Source organism: Carcharodon carcharias, chromosome 1, assembly GCF_017639515.1.
Source record: "Carcharodon carcharias isolate sCarCar2 chromosome 1, sCarCar2.pri, whole genome shotgun sequence".
NCBI classification, from domain to species: domain Eukaryota; kingdom Metazoa; phylum Chordata; class Chondrichthyes; order Lamniformes; family Lamnidae; genus Carcharodon; species Carcharodon carcharias.
Window position 1 is genome coordinate 251,494,309 of NC_054467.1, and position 18,981 is coordinate 251,513,289.

Consider the following 18,981-nt stretch of genomic DNA (forward strand, 5'->3'; position numbering starts at 1 on the left):
CCATCTAGAAGAACAAGGGCAGCAGATAGATGGGAACACCACCAGCTGGAAGTTCCCCATCTGACTTGGGAATATATCGCCGTTCCTTCACTGTCGCTGGGTCAAAATCCTGGAACTCCCTCCCTAACAGCACTGTGGGTGTACCTACACCACATGGACTGCAGCGGTTCAAGAAGGCAGCTCTCCACCACCTTCTCAAGGACAACTAGGGATGGGCAATAAATGCTGTCCCAGCCAGCAAAGCCCACATTCCATGGATGAATTTGAAAAACCCAACCTAGTATTACAGTGCAATTTTCATTGACCTAGAAGGCCTGCTGCTTGGAGCTGGGTTTCTTCCCACCAGATAGTTGTGTAATCCAGGAATGAGCTGGCAGAGTGTTGTGGCAGTGGGAAGTTTGCCACAACTATACTGCACTCCAGCAATAGCCGCTGTCACATGATAATGCTTGGTTCTTTCTCATCTTTGATTATGTTTTCTGGACTTGGTAAGTCAGCTGTGTGTGTGCACTGCGTAACACTTGTGTGTTTATTAATAGTGTATTTTAGAGACTCTGAGCATAACATCAGAGCCTCAACTGCCCCAAGAAATATTTATTTCCTCAGTGTTGGTTACTGGTGCTATTCTGTTAAAATCTGAACTGACATTGAATCGTGAAAATTTTCAACATTCGAAATCTTGATGTGTTTTGTACAGTGCAGATTTGTTGATATAAGGACTTGTGGCACTGTCCCCAACCCTAACTTGCTCTTTACCAGACCTTGGAACCCTTTACTTACAACAGCCTTTCCACCCTTGTGCCAGATACAGGCTATGAAATGAGTTATTATCTGACCACTGTTGCTTGATTTTCTTCACTATGCTACTCTCCAGCCTTGCCAATAGCCTGCACTGAGAGTCTGTGCTGTTCATCAAAAAGCCTCCACTCAGATAAACGCCTAGCTTATTTTCAATTTATAAAAAAGATGCAAGTCGATTGTGTGAAATTAGAAAGGGCGAAACGTCTATTAAAATAATCGGGTGTGGTGAGTTGGTTCATTGCTTTGATAGCCGCTACTCTAGCCATTACTCCCAGTGCAATACTGAGGGAGTGCAGCACTGTCAGAGGTGAAGTATTTCAGATGAGTTATTAATCTTGCCTATGCTCTTAGGTAAAAGATTCTATGGCAGGGCAGTTCCCTGCCCTCAACAAACAACCCAAAAATTATTGGTCTATGTGGGAGCTTGTTATGCACAAATTGGCTGGCAGTTTTCCCTACATTACAACAGTGACTAACTTTCAAACATTACTTCATTCCTTGTAAAGCACTTTGGGACACTGTAAGGTTGTGAAAGGTGCTATATAAATGCCAGTTCTTTACTTGAGTTCTCACTTGGTCTGGTACTCAGTAGAGGAAAGGACAAGCCCTGGAGGGGCTGCTGGACCTCCGAATGCTAAAGACTGATCTGTTTATCTGGTTTTGAGGCAGGGTCCCTCACCAGAATAAACTCTAAAATTGTTTTTTCTTTAAATCCTGAATGACATTTATTACCTCTGCCTTGTCTGTATCATGCTGCAGGGTGATTGTACGGGCAATGTGTGCAATTCTGGGTATGTTTGTCTCTCAACGCAACTCCAGGCATCGAGATAAAAATGTCAAAACCTACATCTCTAACCACATCACCCAGTTTGACCACAACATATTGAATTTCATCACACCCTGTCACACGGTAAGCTCAAGTATTATTAAGCAAGGTTGTATGTGTGTTTACAGTAGCATGCACTTGTGCAACTCCTTGTTTAATGCTGGATGTTTTGACCAAACAATAAGTTAGTCCTGCTGGTCTGTTTTCTTGTTTTGCTCGTCTACAAGTCGTGAAAAAGAACCTTCAGGAGCAGGAAAAGACATTGAGCCCAAAAAAAGCACCCACTGTCTGGTCTTCTCCCTATCTACCCCCATAGTCCCTTCCTTCCGAAATTTTTTGGACTGCCTTACCTTATTTGTTTCACTGACTTTACCCCATTGGTCTATTCCACTTTTGCTGTAGCCCTTTTGGTGGAAAAAATTGCCAACTTCCCTTCTTAATCATAGCTTCCTTGGTTTTTTAATTTACATGCGATGGAATTTGAAGCCTCCCCGTTGAGTTCCTCGGTTTAGTTAATAAATTTCCATTATGACCTTAGGACAAATTGGCTGATGGCAAATTTTACCCTGTTTATGCTGTGATTGACCAGACTGGCAGATAGAAAACAAAGTTGTAACAGTGCATTTCTAATGATAAAAATAGAGCAAGAGTAAGCCATTCGACCTCTTGAGCCTGCTGCGCCATTCACTAGGATCACAGCTAATCTTCTGCCTCAGCTACTCCTTCTCACACTATCCCATATCCCTTGATTCCAATAGTATCCAAAAATCTGTTGCCCTCTTATCCTATTTGTTTCACTGACCTTAACCCATTGGCCTATTCCACTTTTGCTATTGTGCCCCCACCCTCCCAGTGGACAGTGGGAATAAGAAAACCTTTGCTTCACATTCAGTGTGAATTAAAGTAACTATCTGTGTTTAGCCCTTGCTAGAGGGACATTCTGGCTTTGTGAGCTGGGCCCGTGGGTACCTGGAGCTGGGATGGATGGACAATCGGACACGTTTGGCTGAGGCACTCAGGCACTATGGCTCTCTGGAGGGGGCACGTGGTTTGCTACTGTTTCCAGAGGATGAAACTACCAATGGAAATGTTGGGCTTCTGAAATTCAGGTACAGTGCATAATTCATAATAATTGGAATGTAGGGATCTGGAGCAGGCATTCAGTTAGGGAAAGAGAGAGGATTTTTATTTATTATAGCACCTTTCACAACCTCAGGGCATGCCAAAGCACTTCACAGCTAGTAATGGACTTTTTTATGAAGTAATTACTATTCTAATAGAACACGGCAGCTGATTTGCAAGCAGAAACTCGCCAGAAACTCCCTAACAGCACTGCGGGTGTACCTACATCAAATGGACTGCAGCTGTTCAAGTATGCAACTCACCGCCACCTTCTCGAGGGCAATTAGACCATAAGATGTAGGAGCAGAAGAAGGCAATTTGGCCCATCGGGTGTGTTCCACCATTCAATGAGATCATGGCTGATCTAATAACCCTGTCTTTTCCCCATAGTCCTTGATTCCCTTACTGATTAAAAATCTGCCTATCTCCGCCTTGAATATACTTAATGACTCAACCTCTACAGCCCTCTGCAGCAAAGAAATCCACAGAGTCACTACCCTCTAGGAGAAGAAATTCCTGCTCATTCCAGTCTTGAATGGGCGACCCCTTACTCTGAGATTTGCCCTCTGGCCCTTGACTCTCCCACAAGGGGAAACAACTTCTCAGCATCTACTCTGTGAAGCCCCCTAACAATCTTATGTGTTTTAATAAGATTGCCTCTAATTCTTCTAAACTCCAATGAGTTCAGACTCAACCTCTCTTCATAAGAAAATCCCTCCATATGTGGGATCAACCTAGTGAACCTTCTCTGGACTGCCTCCAATGCCAGTGTATCTTTCCTTAGACAAGAGGACCAAAACTGTTCACAGTATTCTAGGTGTGGTCTAAGTAGTTCCTTGTATAGTTTTAGCAAGACTTCCCTATTTTTATACTCCATTCCCTTTGAAATAAAGGCCAGCATTTCATTTGCCTTCCCAATTACCTGCTGAACTTGTATGTTAGCTTTTTTGGGATTCATGCAAGAGGGCTCCGAAATCCCACAGTGCTGTTGCTTTCTGCGGTATTTCTCCATGTAAATAATATTCAGTTCCTCTCTTCTGCCAGTATGCATAACCTCACGTTTTCCCACATTATATTCCATCTGCCAGGTTTTTGCCCACTCACTTAACCCCTGTCGATATCCCTCTGTAGACTCTTTCTGTCAACTTCACCACTTGCCTTCCCACCTATTTTTGTGTCATCCGCAAATTTGTCAATGGGATATTCACTTCCCTCTTCTAAGTCATTAATATACATTGTAAATAATTGTGGCCCTAACACTGATCCCTAGTGGCACTCCACTAGTTACAGGTTGCCATCTTGAAAATGCCCCCCTTATCCCAACTCTTTGTCTTCTATTCGTTAGCCAATCCTCTATCCGTGCTAATATATTACCCCCAACACCATGGGTTCTTATCTTAAGTAGCCTTATGTGCGGTACCTTATCAAATGCCTTTTGGCAATCCAAATATATTACATCTAATGCTTCCCCTTTATCTATCCTGCTTGTTACGTTCTCAAAGAATTCCAGTAAACTTGTCTGGCATGATTTCCCCTTCATGAAGCCATGCTGACTCTGTTTGATTATACTATGCATTTCTAAATGCTCTGTTATTACACCCTTTATAATAGACTCCAACATTTTCCCAATGATGGATATTAAGCTAACTAGCCTATAGTTACTTGTTTTCTGTCTCCCTTTTTGAATAAGGGCGTTACATTGGCAGTTTTCCAATCTTCTGGAACTTTTCCAGGGTCTAAGGATTCTTGGAAGATTCCTACCAACACACCCACAATTTGTGCAGTTACTTCCTTTTAATATCCTAGGATGCAACCCATCAGGTCCAGGGGACTTATTGGCCTTTAGCTCCATTAGTTTCCCTAGTACTTTTCTCTAGTGATAGTTATTGTATTTATTTCCTCCTCCCTTTTTGCCCTTTCATTATTTTGTAATTTTGGAATGTTATTAGTGCCTTCTACCATGAAGGTTGAAGCAAAGTATTTATTCAACTCCTCTACCATTTCCTGGTTCCTTATAATTATTTCCAAGCCTCACTCTCAAAGGAGCCAATGTTCACTTTGGCCTTTCTCTTCCTTTTTATATATTTAAAGAAGCTCTTACTGTCCATTTTATGCTTGTTTACCCTCAAAGTTTATTTTCTCCCTCTTTATTTTTTTGGCCATCTTTTGTTGGTTTTTAAAACTTTCCCAATCCTCTGGCTTACTACTAATCTTTGTAACTAATCAATTCAGGATGAGCAATAAATGCTGTTCTAACCAGCGGCACCCATGTCCCTATGAATGAATAAATTTTTTAAAAAGGATATCTCTCAAACCGCAATGTTGTTATAATTATGAGGTTTACAGAATTATGATATTTGAGACTATATCTTTAAATTTAAGGTAATATGAATATGTGACCTGTTCTGAAGTCTATCTGTCAGTAAACTTGCGTGGTTTGATTGTCAGAGATCAAAAGAAGGCTTAAGTTGTCAGTTGGTAGTAAAGAACTTGAGGATTGCTGAAGAAAGAGACATGTCAAAGCTTTTCGCCTTGAACTTATCAGGACACTTCGCAAGCATACCAATATAAGGGGAAAACAACAACTTATACTGTATGAGAAGAGAGTGCTGAATGGTTGCAAGTAGACTCTGAACGCCTCTACCATATTGCTTCTGTTTCAACTAAACAAAAACAAGTGACAGTCATTCGTTGACTCATTCCTCAGGGCAATGCCTTGACTAATCAGGGTCAAACTGCCTGGTTTAAATTCTAAGCAATGCTCTCAGTTAACTATCAGTCACCATCAACTGGTACTTTCTCCATGACAATGCCTCTACCAATCAGAGTTCCCTTGCCAACCAATCAGCACTCTCTCCTCATACAGTATAAATTGTTGTGTCCTCATGAGTGCAAGGCGAAAAGCTTCGACATGTCTTTTTTTTTCAGCAATACTCAAGATTGTTCTACTGGGAAGAAGGTACAAGGCATTTATGCTTGGAGACAATAGCAGCAGCCTATGTGTTAACAGTGGAGACTGTGTGTTTCCAATGCCCCAGAAAAATGTTGAGAATTTCGTGTTACAAACAGTGGTGCTTTAAACTTTCCATTTAGTTCCCAAGATGAAAGAGGAATAAACCTTCAGAAGCTAAGACTCACTTTGGATTGATTCAGGGAAGATTAAAGAAATATGTAAAAGACAGTGTAAATTATGCATGCGAAGTGTGTTTCATCACTTGATCGAAGATTAAGAAATGGGATTCTGTTCTGTGGTTTAAAGTAAAAGTTGCCTGCAAAGATAGCATTTAGTTAATAGTGTTTTTAGATATTTGTTACAGTAAAAGTCTTAAAATATGAGACCCCTTGTGTCATTTTTTCAGCTATTAATTAGAAATTCAACTTTCTTTTTAAAAGCTATCAGGGATCGTAACAATGTGTTTATGCCGAGGTCATCTGTTTTAGGTGTTGGGTATGCACAGACCAGAACGTTCTTGATAATCTTCAAATAGTGCCATGGACTCTTTGACACCCACGTGGGAGAATAAAGGGGGCTTCAGTTTAGTATCTCATCTGAAAGTTGGCACCTCCCAACAGTACAGCACTCCCTCAATACTGCAATGGAGTGTCAGCCTAGCTTATGTGCTCAAGTAGCTGGCGTGAGACTTGAACTCGATCTTTTGAGAGTGCTACCCACTGAGCCACTGCTGATATCTTAGGGCCCATTTCTGCTTTGGTTAGAGTGGACAGGAAGGGGAAAGAAAATCTAGTAAACAAATGTATGCTTTTCATCATATTGGTCTCGAAAGTACATTGAACGTGGCTCTGTAAGTGATTTGTCTTTTTTCTTCTTCCTGTTCTAGCTCTTGGCCTTTTACTATAGATAACATTGTTCAGCCGCTGGTATTAACTGTAAGGAGACCCTTCGTATCTGTGGTAAGTTATACTTGGCTATCTGTGTTAATAGTGAGGTTTCCCTTTCATGCAGGACCCTCACCCCTTCTGCTGCAAGCTCTCCCACTATTCTTTGCACCCATCCCCTCACCTTCTCTCACCTCTTGGCCTCTACCGAATGAAAGATGTAGTTATGTAAACACCCACCTGGAGGAAAGGAGCTTGCACCTTGTGGCTTAGTTGAATGGGATGTGGGCATTGTTGGCAAGGCCAGTTTTTATTATCTGTCCCTAATTGCCCTTGTATGATTGCCTTGCTAGGTCATTTTCGAGGGCAGGGACTGTGATACACAGGCTGGAAGCCCCAGTCTGTTCTCGGCTCGCAGAACTCAGCCAGCGGGCAGTGGTGCTTTAAACTTTCCATTTAGTTCCAAGATGAAAGAGGAATAAACCTTCAGAAGCTAAGAATCACTTTGGATTGATTCAGGGAAGATTAAAGAAATGCGTAAAAGAAAGTGTAAATTATGCATGCGAAGTGTGTTTCATCACTTGATCTAAGATTAAGAAGTGGGATTCTGTTCTGTGGTTAAAGGTATAAGTTGCCTGCAAAGATAGCATTGAGTTAATAGTGGTTGTCGGGTAAGGGAGGGTTCACAATCTAAAAGGCCGCTTGCACCTGCTATCTTGGCTTATTTGAGTTACTGAAGTACTTCTGCTCACGAAACAATCCCAGCACAAATCATTTCCTTTTGGGGGAGCAGCAGATTATTCCAAACACCAGTTGCCTCCTGTTCTGGCAGCCAGATATTGAAAGCCTGCTTTCTGTTCCGTTGGGTGTTATATGTTCTCAACCAACTGTTTTCTGCCATTTTGAGCAAATACTGTACAATCGCTTATCATGCTACTCTGGAACTGCACCGGGGCAAAGAGAGGATGAAAAAAGGTGGCAGACCATTCTATATATATCTATTTTAATCAGTCATGGAAGGGCAAACCTGATGGAAAGGAGCTGCCTATCCTGAGATAGGCAGGCCCCTAGATCCTAGTTGAGTACCGTTTCCTGTGTGTATTGTACAATTTTTAAACCGTCATATTTGTTTAAAGCACAGATGAAATTACATAACAGTACATTTTTACCCATCTTTCACTAAGTTCCTGTTAAGTGAGTATGGTTTGGTGAGAGTGGGGTTATTCACTTGCTTGCAGGCAGGTACGTGCACAGATATATGTGCACGCATACATACATGTACACGTGCCTGTTTGCACAGGAACATTGGAAATTTGCAGCACAGAAAGAGATTGAATCTGTGCCAATCAAATAAAGAACTGTCCAGCCTAATCCCACTTTGCAGCCCTTTTTCCATAGCCCGGTACGTTCTGGCACCTTAAGTGCACATCCATGTGTTTTCGTGCTGGTTAGCCTGAAGTAATCTCTCCCTGTGGCAAAATCACAGGGAGAGGCATCAATGGAGACCAGCGTAGCAGTGCAATTAAGATAAGAAGTTGGGGCCTGGATCAGGTAACAATAGGACATGCTTGACTGCAAGTCTCTCTGGAGTGCAATAGCAATCCATGTGTAGAGGTGCCTACCAGTAATGGTACATAATTGTAATGTAACAGGTTCCTTGATAAAACGATCAACTTAAGTTCAAAATTGACAAAAACTTGCATGAAAAATGTTGTTGAGAAACAGAAATGGAATGCTGGCCTTTATATCGAGAAGACTAGAATACAAGGAGTAGAAGTCATGCTTCCGCTATATAAACGTATTAAGGGCTATGGAGCAAAGGTTGGTATATAAAGTTAAGTCGCAGATCAGCCATGATCTCATTAAATGATGGAACAGGCTGAAGGGGCTAAATGGCCTACTCCTCCTATGAGAGAAATTAGGAAAATAAAGCACAGAAAGAGGCTATTCACATCTGTGCCAATGATTAGTCCAACAAAGCACACCCCTCATCCCTTTGTGATGTCTAATTGGATTTTGTTTAATCCCAGTGCCTAATTTATTTGCCATATCCCATTATTCCAAACAATTACCATTTTTGAGTTGGCATCTTCAGGACTGAAAGGGAGGAAAATTCAGGACAGGCGAGCAGAAAACCAAATCCAGGAGGGGCAGCCCAGAAATAGGCATTTTATGTGAATTCTGCCTCAGTGATCTCTGGAACAAAGGGCTAGTTCACTTTCTTCTTATTCATGAGAACAGGCTAGATTTGAGATGGAACTCCACGTGGTCATCTCCCTCTCAGAACCTGCCAACTCCAGTTCTCAGTTTGTGCTTTCCAGCCTTGCTAAGGTAGGAAAAAGGATTCTCATTTGTGAAAGTTATACTATTGTTTTCCCCCCTTTCTCCCCTAGAATGTCGTCGAGTCCTCTTGGGTTATCGAGCTGCTGTGGATGTTTTTTATTCCCTTCACCGTTTACCAAGTAAGGTAGTAACTGTCGCTAACTATCACTGGGGGTACAATCGGTAAGGTTGAGTGAACTTGCTCGTGTTTGGCTGACGCCTTTGAAAAGATAAGTCTGCCCCCCCCCCCCCCGGCCACCTGTGCGAATGCAGCATCCCATGTTAATGTTGCACACAAGACTGTTGTGCTGCTTGGGGCCTTGTTGGCTTGAGGATCCTCAGGTGATTACTTAGTTTTTATGACCTGTCCTTTGAGCTTCCTGTTCCTGTGTCCTAACTTCAACGTATTCACTAAGCACGGAAATGGGAGGAGGCCATTCCAACCATTCAGCTCCCTCCATCCATGTATGTCCTCATAACTCTGCCAGCAGCACTATTTTTGCAACTCCACCCCCCTGCCTAACAGGTGCTGGCCCAGCTCCATTACAAAAATGTTGATTTACCCCTAAGGAACTCCCTTCTCCAGGTTTGGGCGAGCAGTGGGGTGGGGTGTTGCATTGGTAAGATGTTGGCCTGGCCCAGTAACTTGTGGATGGAACTGGAGGTCTGGTACGCTACGTTTTTCATAAGGTTTATTTTGCTGACAAATATCAATCCGTTACTCCTCCAGCAAATCTTCGTGCATTTAACTAATTCATGCCCAAAGCTAAATGATGTTCAAAGCATTGGCTGGAGAGAGGGGTGTTTGAAATTTTACTTGGCCACTTAAGTAAGTTTTCCAGGTAATTCTGTTTTTGTTTTGGATTTCCAGCATCCGCAGTTTTTTTGTTTTTATCTAAGTAAGTTTGCTATTACTCAACTGCAGTAACCTGGCGGTTATGATTCTGAACTGGCAAGCCAGAGGTTACAAACTTAAATCCCACGGTGGCATGTAGTGAAACTGACTTAGGGACAGGCATAGACCATTCAGTCCTTCGGAACTGCTGCACCATTCATTTAGAATATTAGAAGAGGAGTAGGCCATTCAGCTCCTTGGGCTTGTTTTGCCAACTCAATGAGACCATGGCTGATTTGCACATCAACTCCAATTCCCTTCAATGATGTGTTGCCTTGTGCAAGAAAATGACCATGAAAGCTGCCAGATTATTGTAAAACCCCCAACTCCTTCAGAAAAAGGAACCAGCTCAACCCTACCAAAACTCTAGTCCAACACGATGTGGTTCACTCTTTATGGTCTCAACTGGAGCAATTAATAACACTGCCTTGTCAGAATGGATTGTCCAAATTATCAAATGTCAGCACTCTCGTCTCCAATCAGGGTTATGGGTTTAAGCCGCATGCCAGGACTTGAGCATGTCAATGCTGCACCTGGCACTGAACTGTCAATAATATAATCTCTGGAGGCTGCATCTTCCCCTTCAAGTGGGTGCAAAAGAGCAAGGAGTTCTTCAGGTGTCATGGTCAATCCTCTCCCTCAAACAAGCACCAAAAACAGATTAACTCGTCGTTTGTCTCATTGCTGTTTGTAGGATCTACAAAAGGCTGTAACATCCTGAGGAGTATTAAAATACACTTTTCCCTTTTCCTATTACAGAACTTGTCTGAGTCCCACTCCCATGTCACTCAGTTATGAGCTTAGGAACTGCAGAAAGTTAATATGCTAATTGGAAGGATTTTCTTGCTTCTCTGAAGATGAAGAAGCAAATGGCTGTAATTTTCTCACTGACATTCTCCCTCCTTCCCTATGACTAACCCTGGGGTAGCAGATCACCAGTGTCAAAAGCCCTTTTGTGTGTTTGCCAATTGACAATTTATATCTTGAAACTGTCCTTTGCTGTCCGTTCTGGCAGCTTGCTAGAGAAGTGCAAAACCAATTTGATAAGGTGCCACAAATAGGGTTATTGCACAAGATCGGAGTTCACGGTATTGGGGGTAATGTATCAGCATAGATGGAGGATTGGTTAACACAGTAGACAGAGTCAGGATTAATGGGTCTTTTTCAGGTTAGAGAGACGTAACTAATGGAGTGCCACGAGGATCAATCCTAGGGCCTCAATTATTTACTGTCTATATTAATAATATGGAGGAGGGAGCAGAGTGCAATGTATCCAAATTTGCTGACGATACAAAAAAATGTGGAGGGCATATTGTGATGAGGACATAAGAAATCCGCAAGGGGATATAGGTTGAGTGAGTGGGCAAAAACTTGGCCGATGGAGTTTAATGCAGAAAAGTGTATGATCATGCACTTCGGTAGGAAGAATCAAAATATACACTATTATTTAAATAGAGAGACATTCCAAAAAAGTGCAGGACTGAGGGATCTGGGTGTTCTTGTGCATAAAACACAAAACATGAGCAACAAGTAATTAAGAAGGTAAATGGAATTTTGGCCTGTATTGCTAGGGGTTGGAATTTAAAAATAGAGAAGTCTTGTTGCAACTGTACAGGGTGTTGGTGAGGCCACACCTGGGGTACTGTGTACAGTTTTAGTCCCTTTATATAAGAATGGATATACTGGCATTGGAGGCAGTTCAAAACCTATCAAGAATGACTAAACAGGTTAGACCTTTATTCATTAAAGTTTAGAAGAATGGGGGATGATCTGATTGAAATGTACAAGATTCTGAGGGGGCTTGACAGGGTAGATGTTGAGATGTTTCCACTAACAGGGAATCTCATAGTTATAGAACAAGGGAGCACTCATTTAAAACTGAGATGCAAAGGAATTTCTTCTCTCAGAGTAGTGAATGTCTGAAATTCTCTACCCCAGAAAGTTGTGGAGGCTAGATCACTGAAAGTATTTGAAGAGGAGGTAGATAGATTTTTGAAATATCGGGGAGTTGAGGGCTATGAGGAGCTGGCACAAAAGGAGCTGAGGCCTGGGGCAGATTAGCCATGACCTTATTGAATGGTGGGGCAGGTTGGAGGGGCCGAATGGCCTACTCTTGCTATTTCTTATGTTCAATTCCACTGCTCTCTGCTATCCCTGTAGTACCTTACCTTATTTACTCTATTCTGTTCCAAACGTATAACTGATTTTCCTTTAAAGGTGCAGTGGCCTCTGCCTCAGTCATCCCCTGTGGCAAAGTATTTTAATGCACTATATTAGTGAAGAAATTTCTCCTAACTTCCCTCTTCACTCTCTGACAATTTCCCTGTTCAAAAACTTCATAATTTAAAAATCTCTTAAGTCTTCTCTGATCCATTGAAAATATCTTCTCGTGCCTTCCAACCCCAATTTTCCATCCTGGTGTCATTCAGGTGAAGCTACGCTACAGACTCAGTGACCTTAATATCTTTTCTGTAGTTGGGCATATAAAACACCAGTGCTCAGGCCTAATTACAGTCTAATTAATATTTTATACAAACTTATCATTTTTTCTTGCTTTTGTGCTCTATGCCCAGACTTATAAGACACAGCATGCTTTTGAACTTTTACTGCTTTATCTCTCCATTTGTTTTGGTAGCAGAGTGGTTACAGTCCTGGACTTAGCAACCTAGAGTTCATGAGTTCAGTCTCACAATAGCAAGTTAAGGAAATTAATTCAATGAACTTGGTATCTGATTAGCTATGAAAGTACTAGATTATTAAAAAAAGTAGCCAGCTGTTCACTGATGAGATGGGAATCCACTGCCCTTAGCCTGTCCAACTTGCATGAGACTCCACCCCCAAGCTTGTCATTCTGGGTGGCCTCAATTTAACCAGCAATGGACAATGAATACTGTTCAGACCCCAAAAAATACCAACTGTTTCTCTTTATTTACATTCTCAAGTGCCTTTTGATTGTATTTCTTCCCATATACTCCCTCACACTTATCCACATCAAACTGCATTTGTCTGCCCATTGCATCAATTTTCAGAAGTCACACTTCATCAGTGAGCGATGGCAAGCTATTTCAGCCATGAGTGGGTAGATAGTTGTTGGAAGTAGGAACCTCGCCTCTTTTTGCCTTCTCCCAGGACTCGAGACCAATTATAAACACTACCCAGCGGAAATCAACTAAGTTGATGCCAGTCAAAACTGCTGTTGATAGATCTCATCTAGGCAACACACAAGCTGTCATCAATTTAATCTTGCTTCACAGAACTGTCCAAAATTAATTTTGGGAAGCAGCAGCCTTGGGGATACCAGCTGTCATAGTATTTTGTGTCAGGAAGCAAAACTATGTATGAATGCCATTGTAACTAGCTGCCTTTGTTCCTCTCCTTCCTTATAGTTGTGTGTTTCTTGGCTCTTGTAGGTGGCTGCCCAGCTTGTCTCAGATGGATGAAGAATCAGAGGAAGAATTTGCAGTCAGAGTCCAGGAGGTAAGTTGGTCAATGATCAGGATATTCTAGTGGGAGCATTAGCACTGAAATATGACCCCCGAATTGCAGCATTGACTACAACTTGAACTTGCAACTTTGGACACCCAAGTGTGTTGGATAAATCTTTGTCCTTCCTGATCAGATTTTAAAGGCGAGTGTCACCCATATGAAAACATTCATTATTGTTTCAAAGTAGTCATCTTGAGACTACATACGGAGTAGTGTATGCGGTCCTATGGTTTGGGTGTAAAGAACTTTGCAGGAATCGTGAGCACTGCGTGTTCAGGCCTGTTCATGGTATACTGCGCCTTGAAGATAACTGAAGTTCCTTTTGGATTTTGCTTCGTATTGTTTCTTTTATGATTTCTAATATCATTTAAATCAATTCTGACCTCAACCAAAATAATCTGGCTCAATCTTTATTCACTGTCACTAAAAGTAGCAATTTAGACTAATAAGGCCATGTAAAGCAAAGAAAGCACTGGGTTCATTTCCAGGGGGAAGTTAAATATCAAACCTTGGTGAGTGCAGAGTTCTGATTTCCATTTTACAAACTAGACTGAGAGGGGACTGGTGAAGATGCAAAAAAAAAAAAATTGCTAGAATGACGCATCCAATCTCTTAGTTCTATTATCAGGAAAGGTTGAACTGGCTGGGGTTCTTTTCACTAGAGGACAAGGGGGACCCTATCATGTTTCTGGGAGGGAGGAGAAGGCATGAGGGCGGATGCGCAGGAGATGGGCCGGACACGGTTGAGGGCCCTGTCAACGACCGTGGGTGGAAAACCTCGGTTAAGGAAGAAGGAGGACGTGTCAGAGGAACTGTTTTTGAATGTAGCATCATCGGAACAGATGCGACGGAGGCGAAGGAACTGAGAGAATGGGATGGAGTCCTTACAGGAAGCGGGGTGTGAGGAGCTGTAGTCGAGATAGCTGGGAGATAGCTCTCACAGTTCAACGGATCCTTTTACCCATCTCCAATATTCTCCCTCCACCTGGACCCCTCCCTCTGGATTCTTACCTTCTCTCGATTTTTTCATTGAGAATTGTCGGCGCGACATTAGTCGTCTCAATTTCTCTGCTCCTCTCACCCATTCTAACCTGTCTCTCTCTGAACTTACTGCACTCCATTCTCTCAGGTCCAACCCTGACATTGTCATCAAACCCGCTGACAAGGGTGGTGCTGTTGTTGTCTGGCGCACTGACCTCTACCTCGCGGAGGCTGAGCATCAACTCGCAGACACTTCCTCCTACCTCTCCCTGGACCATGGCCCCACCACTGAACATCAAGCCATTGTTTCCAGGACTGTCACTGACCTCATCTCCTCTGGGGATCTCCCTCCCACAGCTTCCAACCTGATAGTCGCCCAACCTCGGACGGCCCGCTTCTATCTCCTACCCAAAATCCACAAACAGAACTGCCCCGGTAGACCGATCGCCTCAGCTTGCTCCTGCCCCACAGAACTCATTTCTCGTTATCTTGACTCCCTTCTCTCTCCCCTTGTCCAGTCCCTTCCCACCTACATCCGTGATTCCTCTGACACCTTACTCACATCAACAATTTCCAGTTCCCTGGCCCCAACCGCTTCCTCTTCACCATGGACGTCCAATCCCTCTACACCTCCATCCCCCACCAGGATGGTCTGAGGGCCCTTAGCTTCTTCCTCGAACAGAGGCCCGAACAACCCCCATCCACCACTACTATCCTCCGTCTGGCTGAACTTGTTCTCACGCTGAACAATTTCTCCTTCAACTCCTCTCACTTCCTCCAAATAAAAGGTGTGGCTATGGGTACCCGCATGGGCCCCAGCTATGCCTGTCTCTTTATGGGGTATGTGGAACATTCCTTGTTGCAGTCCTACTCCGGCCCCCTTCCACAACTCTTTCTCCGGTACATCGATGATTACTTCGGTGCCGCTTCATGCTCTCGTCGGGACTTGGAAAAATTTATTAATTTTGCTTCCAATCTCCACCCCTCCATCATTTTCACGTGGTCCATCTCTGACACTTCCCTTCCCTTCCTTGACCTCTCTGTCTCAATCTCTGGTGATAGACTGTCCACCAATATCCATTACAAACCCACCGACTCCCACAGCTATCTCGACTACAGCTCCTCACACCCCGCTTCCTGTAAGGACTCCATCCCATTCTCTCAGTTCCTTCGCCTCCGTCGCATCTGTTCCGATGACGCTACCTTCAAAAACAGTTCCTCTGACACGTCCTCCTTCTTCCTTAACCAAGGTTTTCCACCCACGGTCGTTGACAGGGCCCTCAACCGTGTCCGGCCCATCTCCTGCGCATCCGCCCTCACGCCTTCTCCTCCCTCCCAGAAACATGATAGGGTCCCCCTTGTCCTCACTTATCACCCCACCAGCCTCCGCATTCAAAGGATCATCCTCCGCCATTTCCGCCAACTCCAGCATGATGCCACCACCAAACACATCTTCCCTTCACCCCCCTTATCGGCATTCCATAGGGATCGCTCCCTCCGGGACACCCTGGTCCACTCCTCCATCACCCCCTACTCCTCAACCCCCTCCTATGGCACCACCCCATGCCCACGCAAAAGATGCAACGCCTGCCCCTTCACTTCCTCTCTCCTCACCGTCCAAGGACCCAAACACTCCTTTCAAGTGAAGCAGCATTTCACTTGCATTTCCCCCAACTTAGTCTACTGCATTCGTTGCTCCCAATGTGATCTCCTCTACATTGGAGAGACGAAACGTAAACTGAGCGACCGCTTTGCAGAACACCTGCGGTCTGTCCGCAAGAATGACCCAAACCTCCCTGTCGCTTGCCATTTTAACACTCCACCCTGCTCTCTTGCCCACATGTCTGTCCTTGGCTTGCTGCATTGTTCCAGTGAAGCCCAACGTAAACTGGAGGAACAACACCTCATCTTCCAACTAGGGACTTTACAGCCTTCCGGACTGAATATTGAATTCAACAACTTTAGGTCGTGAGCTCCCTCCCCCATCCCCACCCCCTTTCTGTTTCCCCCTTCCTTTTTTTTCCAATAAATTATAAAGATTTTCCTTTTCCCACCTATTTCCATTGTATAAAAAAAAACCCACTAGAGCTATACCTTGAGTGCCCTACCATCCATTCTTAATTAGCACATTCGTTTAGATAATATCACCAACTTTAACTTTAACACCTATGTGTTCTATTGTACTATTGTCATTGACATCTTTTGATGATCTGCTTCTATCACTGCTTGTTTGTCCCTACAACCACACCCCCACCTCTCTCTATCTCTCCGTCCCCCACACACACACCTTAAACCAGCTTATATTTCAACTATTTCTTGGACTCAAACTCAAGTTCTGTCGAAGGGTCATGAGGACTCGAAACGTCAACTCTTTTCTTTTCCGCTGATGCTGCCAGACCTGCTGAGTTTTTCCAGGTAATTCTGTTTTTGTTCCTAATATCCACCCTATCAAATCCTATCAGGATCTTATATGTTTCAATATGATCACCTCTCATTCTTCTAAGTTCCAATGGGTATGGGCCCAACCTGTTCAACCTTTCTTCATAAGATAACTTCTTTATCCTAGGGATGAGTTGAATGAACCTTCCCTGAACTGTTTCTAACACAATTGTATCTTTTTGCAAATAATGAGACCAAAGCTGTAGACAGTATTCCAGATGTTGTTTCTCCAATGCCTTGTACAGCTGCAGTAAAACTTCCCTACTTTTTTAATCCATTCGCCTTGCACTAAATGCCGACATTCTATTTGCCTTTCTAATCATTTGATATACCTGCAAACTAACTTTTTATGATTCATGCACCAGGGCACCCAGATCCCTCCCTAGCACCAAGTTCTGCAATCCCTCTCCATTTATGTACTATACTGCTTTTCTATTTTTTCTATCAAAGTGGAGAAGTTCATATTTTACCACATTATATCCCATCTGCCACATTTTTTGCTCACCGACTTAACTTATCTATATCCCTTTGCAGACTCTCTACTCCCTCTTGACAATATACTTCCCAACCTCTCTTGGTGTCATCGGCAAATTTAGCAACCGTTTATTCAGCCCCTTCATCCAAATTATTGACTTAGATTGTAAATAGTTGAGGCCTCAATATTGATCCTTGTGGCAATCCACTGGTTACAGCTTGCCAACCTGAAAAAGATCCCTGTCTCCTGTTACCTAATCAATCCTTTATCCATGCTAATATGTTACCTGCTACCCATGTGCTCTTGCCTTATGCAGTAACCTTTGATGTGGCACCTTATTAAATGCCTTTTAGAAATCCAAGTACACCACATCTACAAGTTCCCCTTTACCCACCTTGCTTGTTATTTCCTCAAAAAACTAGTTAAACACAATTTCCATTTCACAAAACCATGTTGACTCTTCCTGATCGCATTATGATTTTTGAAGTATCCTTCTAAACCTCATTAATAATGGATTCCAGCAATTTCCCTGTTATATATATTAGTCAACAGGCCTGTAGTTTCTTGCTTTGTCTCCTTCCTCCCTTGAATAAAGGTGTTACATTAGCTATTTTCCAATCCACTGGGCACCTTCCAGAATGTAAGGAATTTTGGAAGATTATAACCAATGCACCTACTATCTCTATAGCCACTTCTTTTCAGACCCTAGACTGCAGGCCATCTGATCCTGGGGACTTGTCAGCACCTTTTCCCTAGTGATGGTGATTGTTTTAACTTCCTCCTTCCTGTTCACTTCTTGATTTTGAAGTACCTTTGGGAATTTTTCTAAGTCTTTTGCAGTGACAACAGGCACAAAATATCTGTTCAATGCCTCCATCATTTCCTTGTTTTCCATTATCAGAGTCAAAGCTATCAAAGCCATCACTTGTAATTTTCTCACCATCTCCTCTTACAGGAACATAGGAACAGGAGGAGGCCATTTGGCCCATCGAACCTGTTTTACCAAACAATGAGATCATGACTGCTCTGGGACCTAACTCCATTAACCTACCTTTGCCCCATTTCCCTTAACACCCTTGGATAGCAAATATCTCTCAATTTTTAATTAAAACTTTACAATTTTTTAAGGCATCTAACTCTTGCAGGGAGTTGGCTCCTCCCTGGTACCTTCCATGAATTTCCAGTCTTCGTATGTGAGCTTCGGCAGTTTTTTTGACTGGAGCATATCCGCCCACAAGTCCGATCCTTTTATCGCTGAACACCCGCACAACCAGCCCTGCTGATTGGAAACCTTTTCATTGGACTTCATTTTTTTGCATTTCCTCGCCGGAGCTAGGTCATAGCTTATCAAATGTTGCCATGGCTTGCAATTAACTCATTCCTCACAGGCTGAAGACCAATTGTATGACCTTCCAGTTTCTTTAACTTACTGCTGCTACCTGGTGGTTTTACCAGTCAGCCATCCAGATAGCTGCAGCTGTCTCGCTTTCACTGGCTCCTGGTTCACCCACATGTTGATTGTATCAGATTCTTTTCCTTGTCTTTAAATCCTCTCATGCCCTTGCTCCTTGCTATCTCTGTAATCTCCTCCACTCTAGTTATCCCTCTGAGTTCCTCCAACTCTGACCTTTTGTTCACCTTTCACTTACGGTGATTGGCAAAAGAACCAGAAGCGACCTAAGGGATTAAAAGAATTTATGCAGCAAGTTGTTGTGTTCTGGAATGCACTGCCTGAAAGGATGGTGAAAGCAGATTCAGTAGTAACTTTGGATAGGCAATTGGATAAATTCTGAAGGA

At 43.0% G+C, this 18,981-nt stretch overlaps 1 protein-coding gene across 2 annotated transcripts in view; it reads left to right on the plus strand.

Moving 5' to 3' along the window:
• The window catches only part of aup1 (AUP1 lipid droplet regulating VLDL assembly factor), a 45,774-nt gene that overhangs the window by 8,967 nt on the left and 17,826 nt on the right, over positions 1 to 18,981 (plus strand). For both annotated transcript variants that reach the window (XM_041193119.1, XM_041193127.1), the window contains exons 3-7: positions 1,561 to 1,711; positions 2,549 to 2,736; positions 6,589 to 6,661; positions 8,980 to 9,053; positions 13,214 to 13,280. In XM_041193119.1, coding sequence (XP_041049053.1) covers positions 1,561 to 1,711; positions 2,549 to 2,736; positions 6,589 to 6,661; positions 8,980 to 9,053; positions 13,214 to 13,280 — 553 coding nt within the window. The remainder of the gene's footprint in view (positions 1 to 1,560; positions 1,712 to 2,548; positions 2,737 to 6,588; positions 6,662 to 8,979; positions 9,054 to 13,213; positions 13,281 to 18,981) is intronic.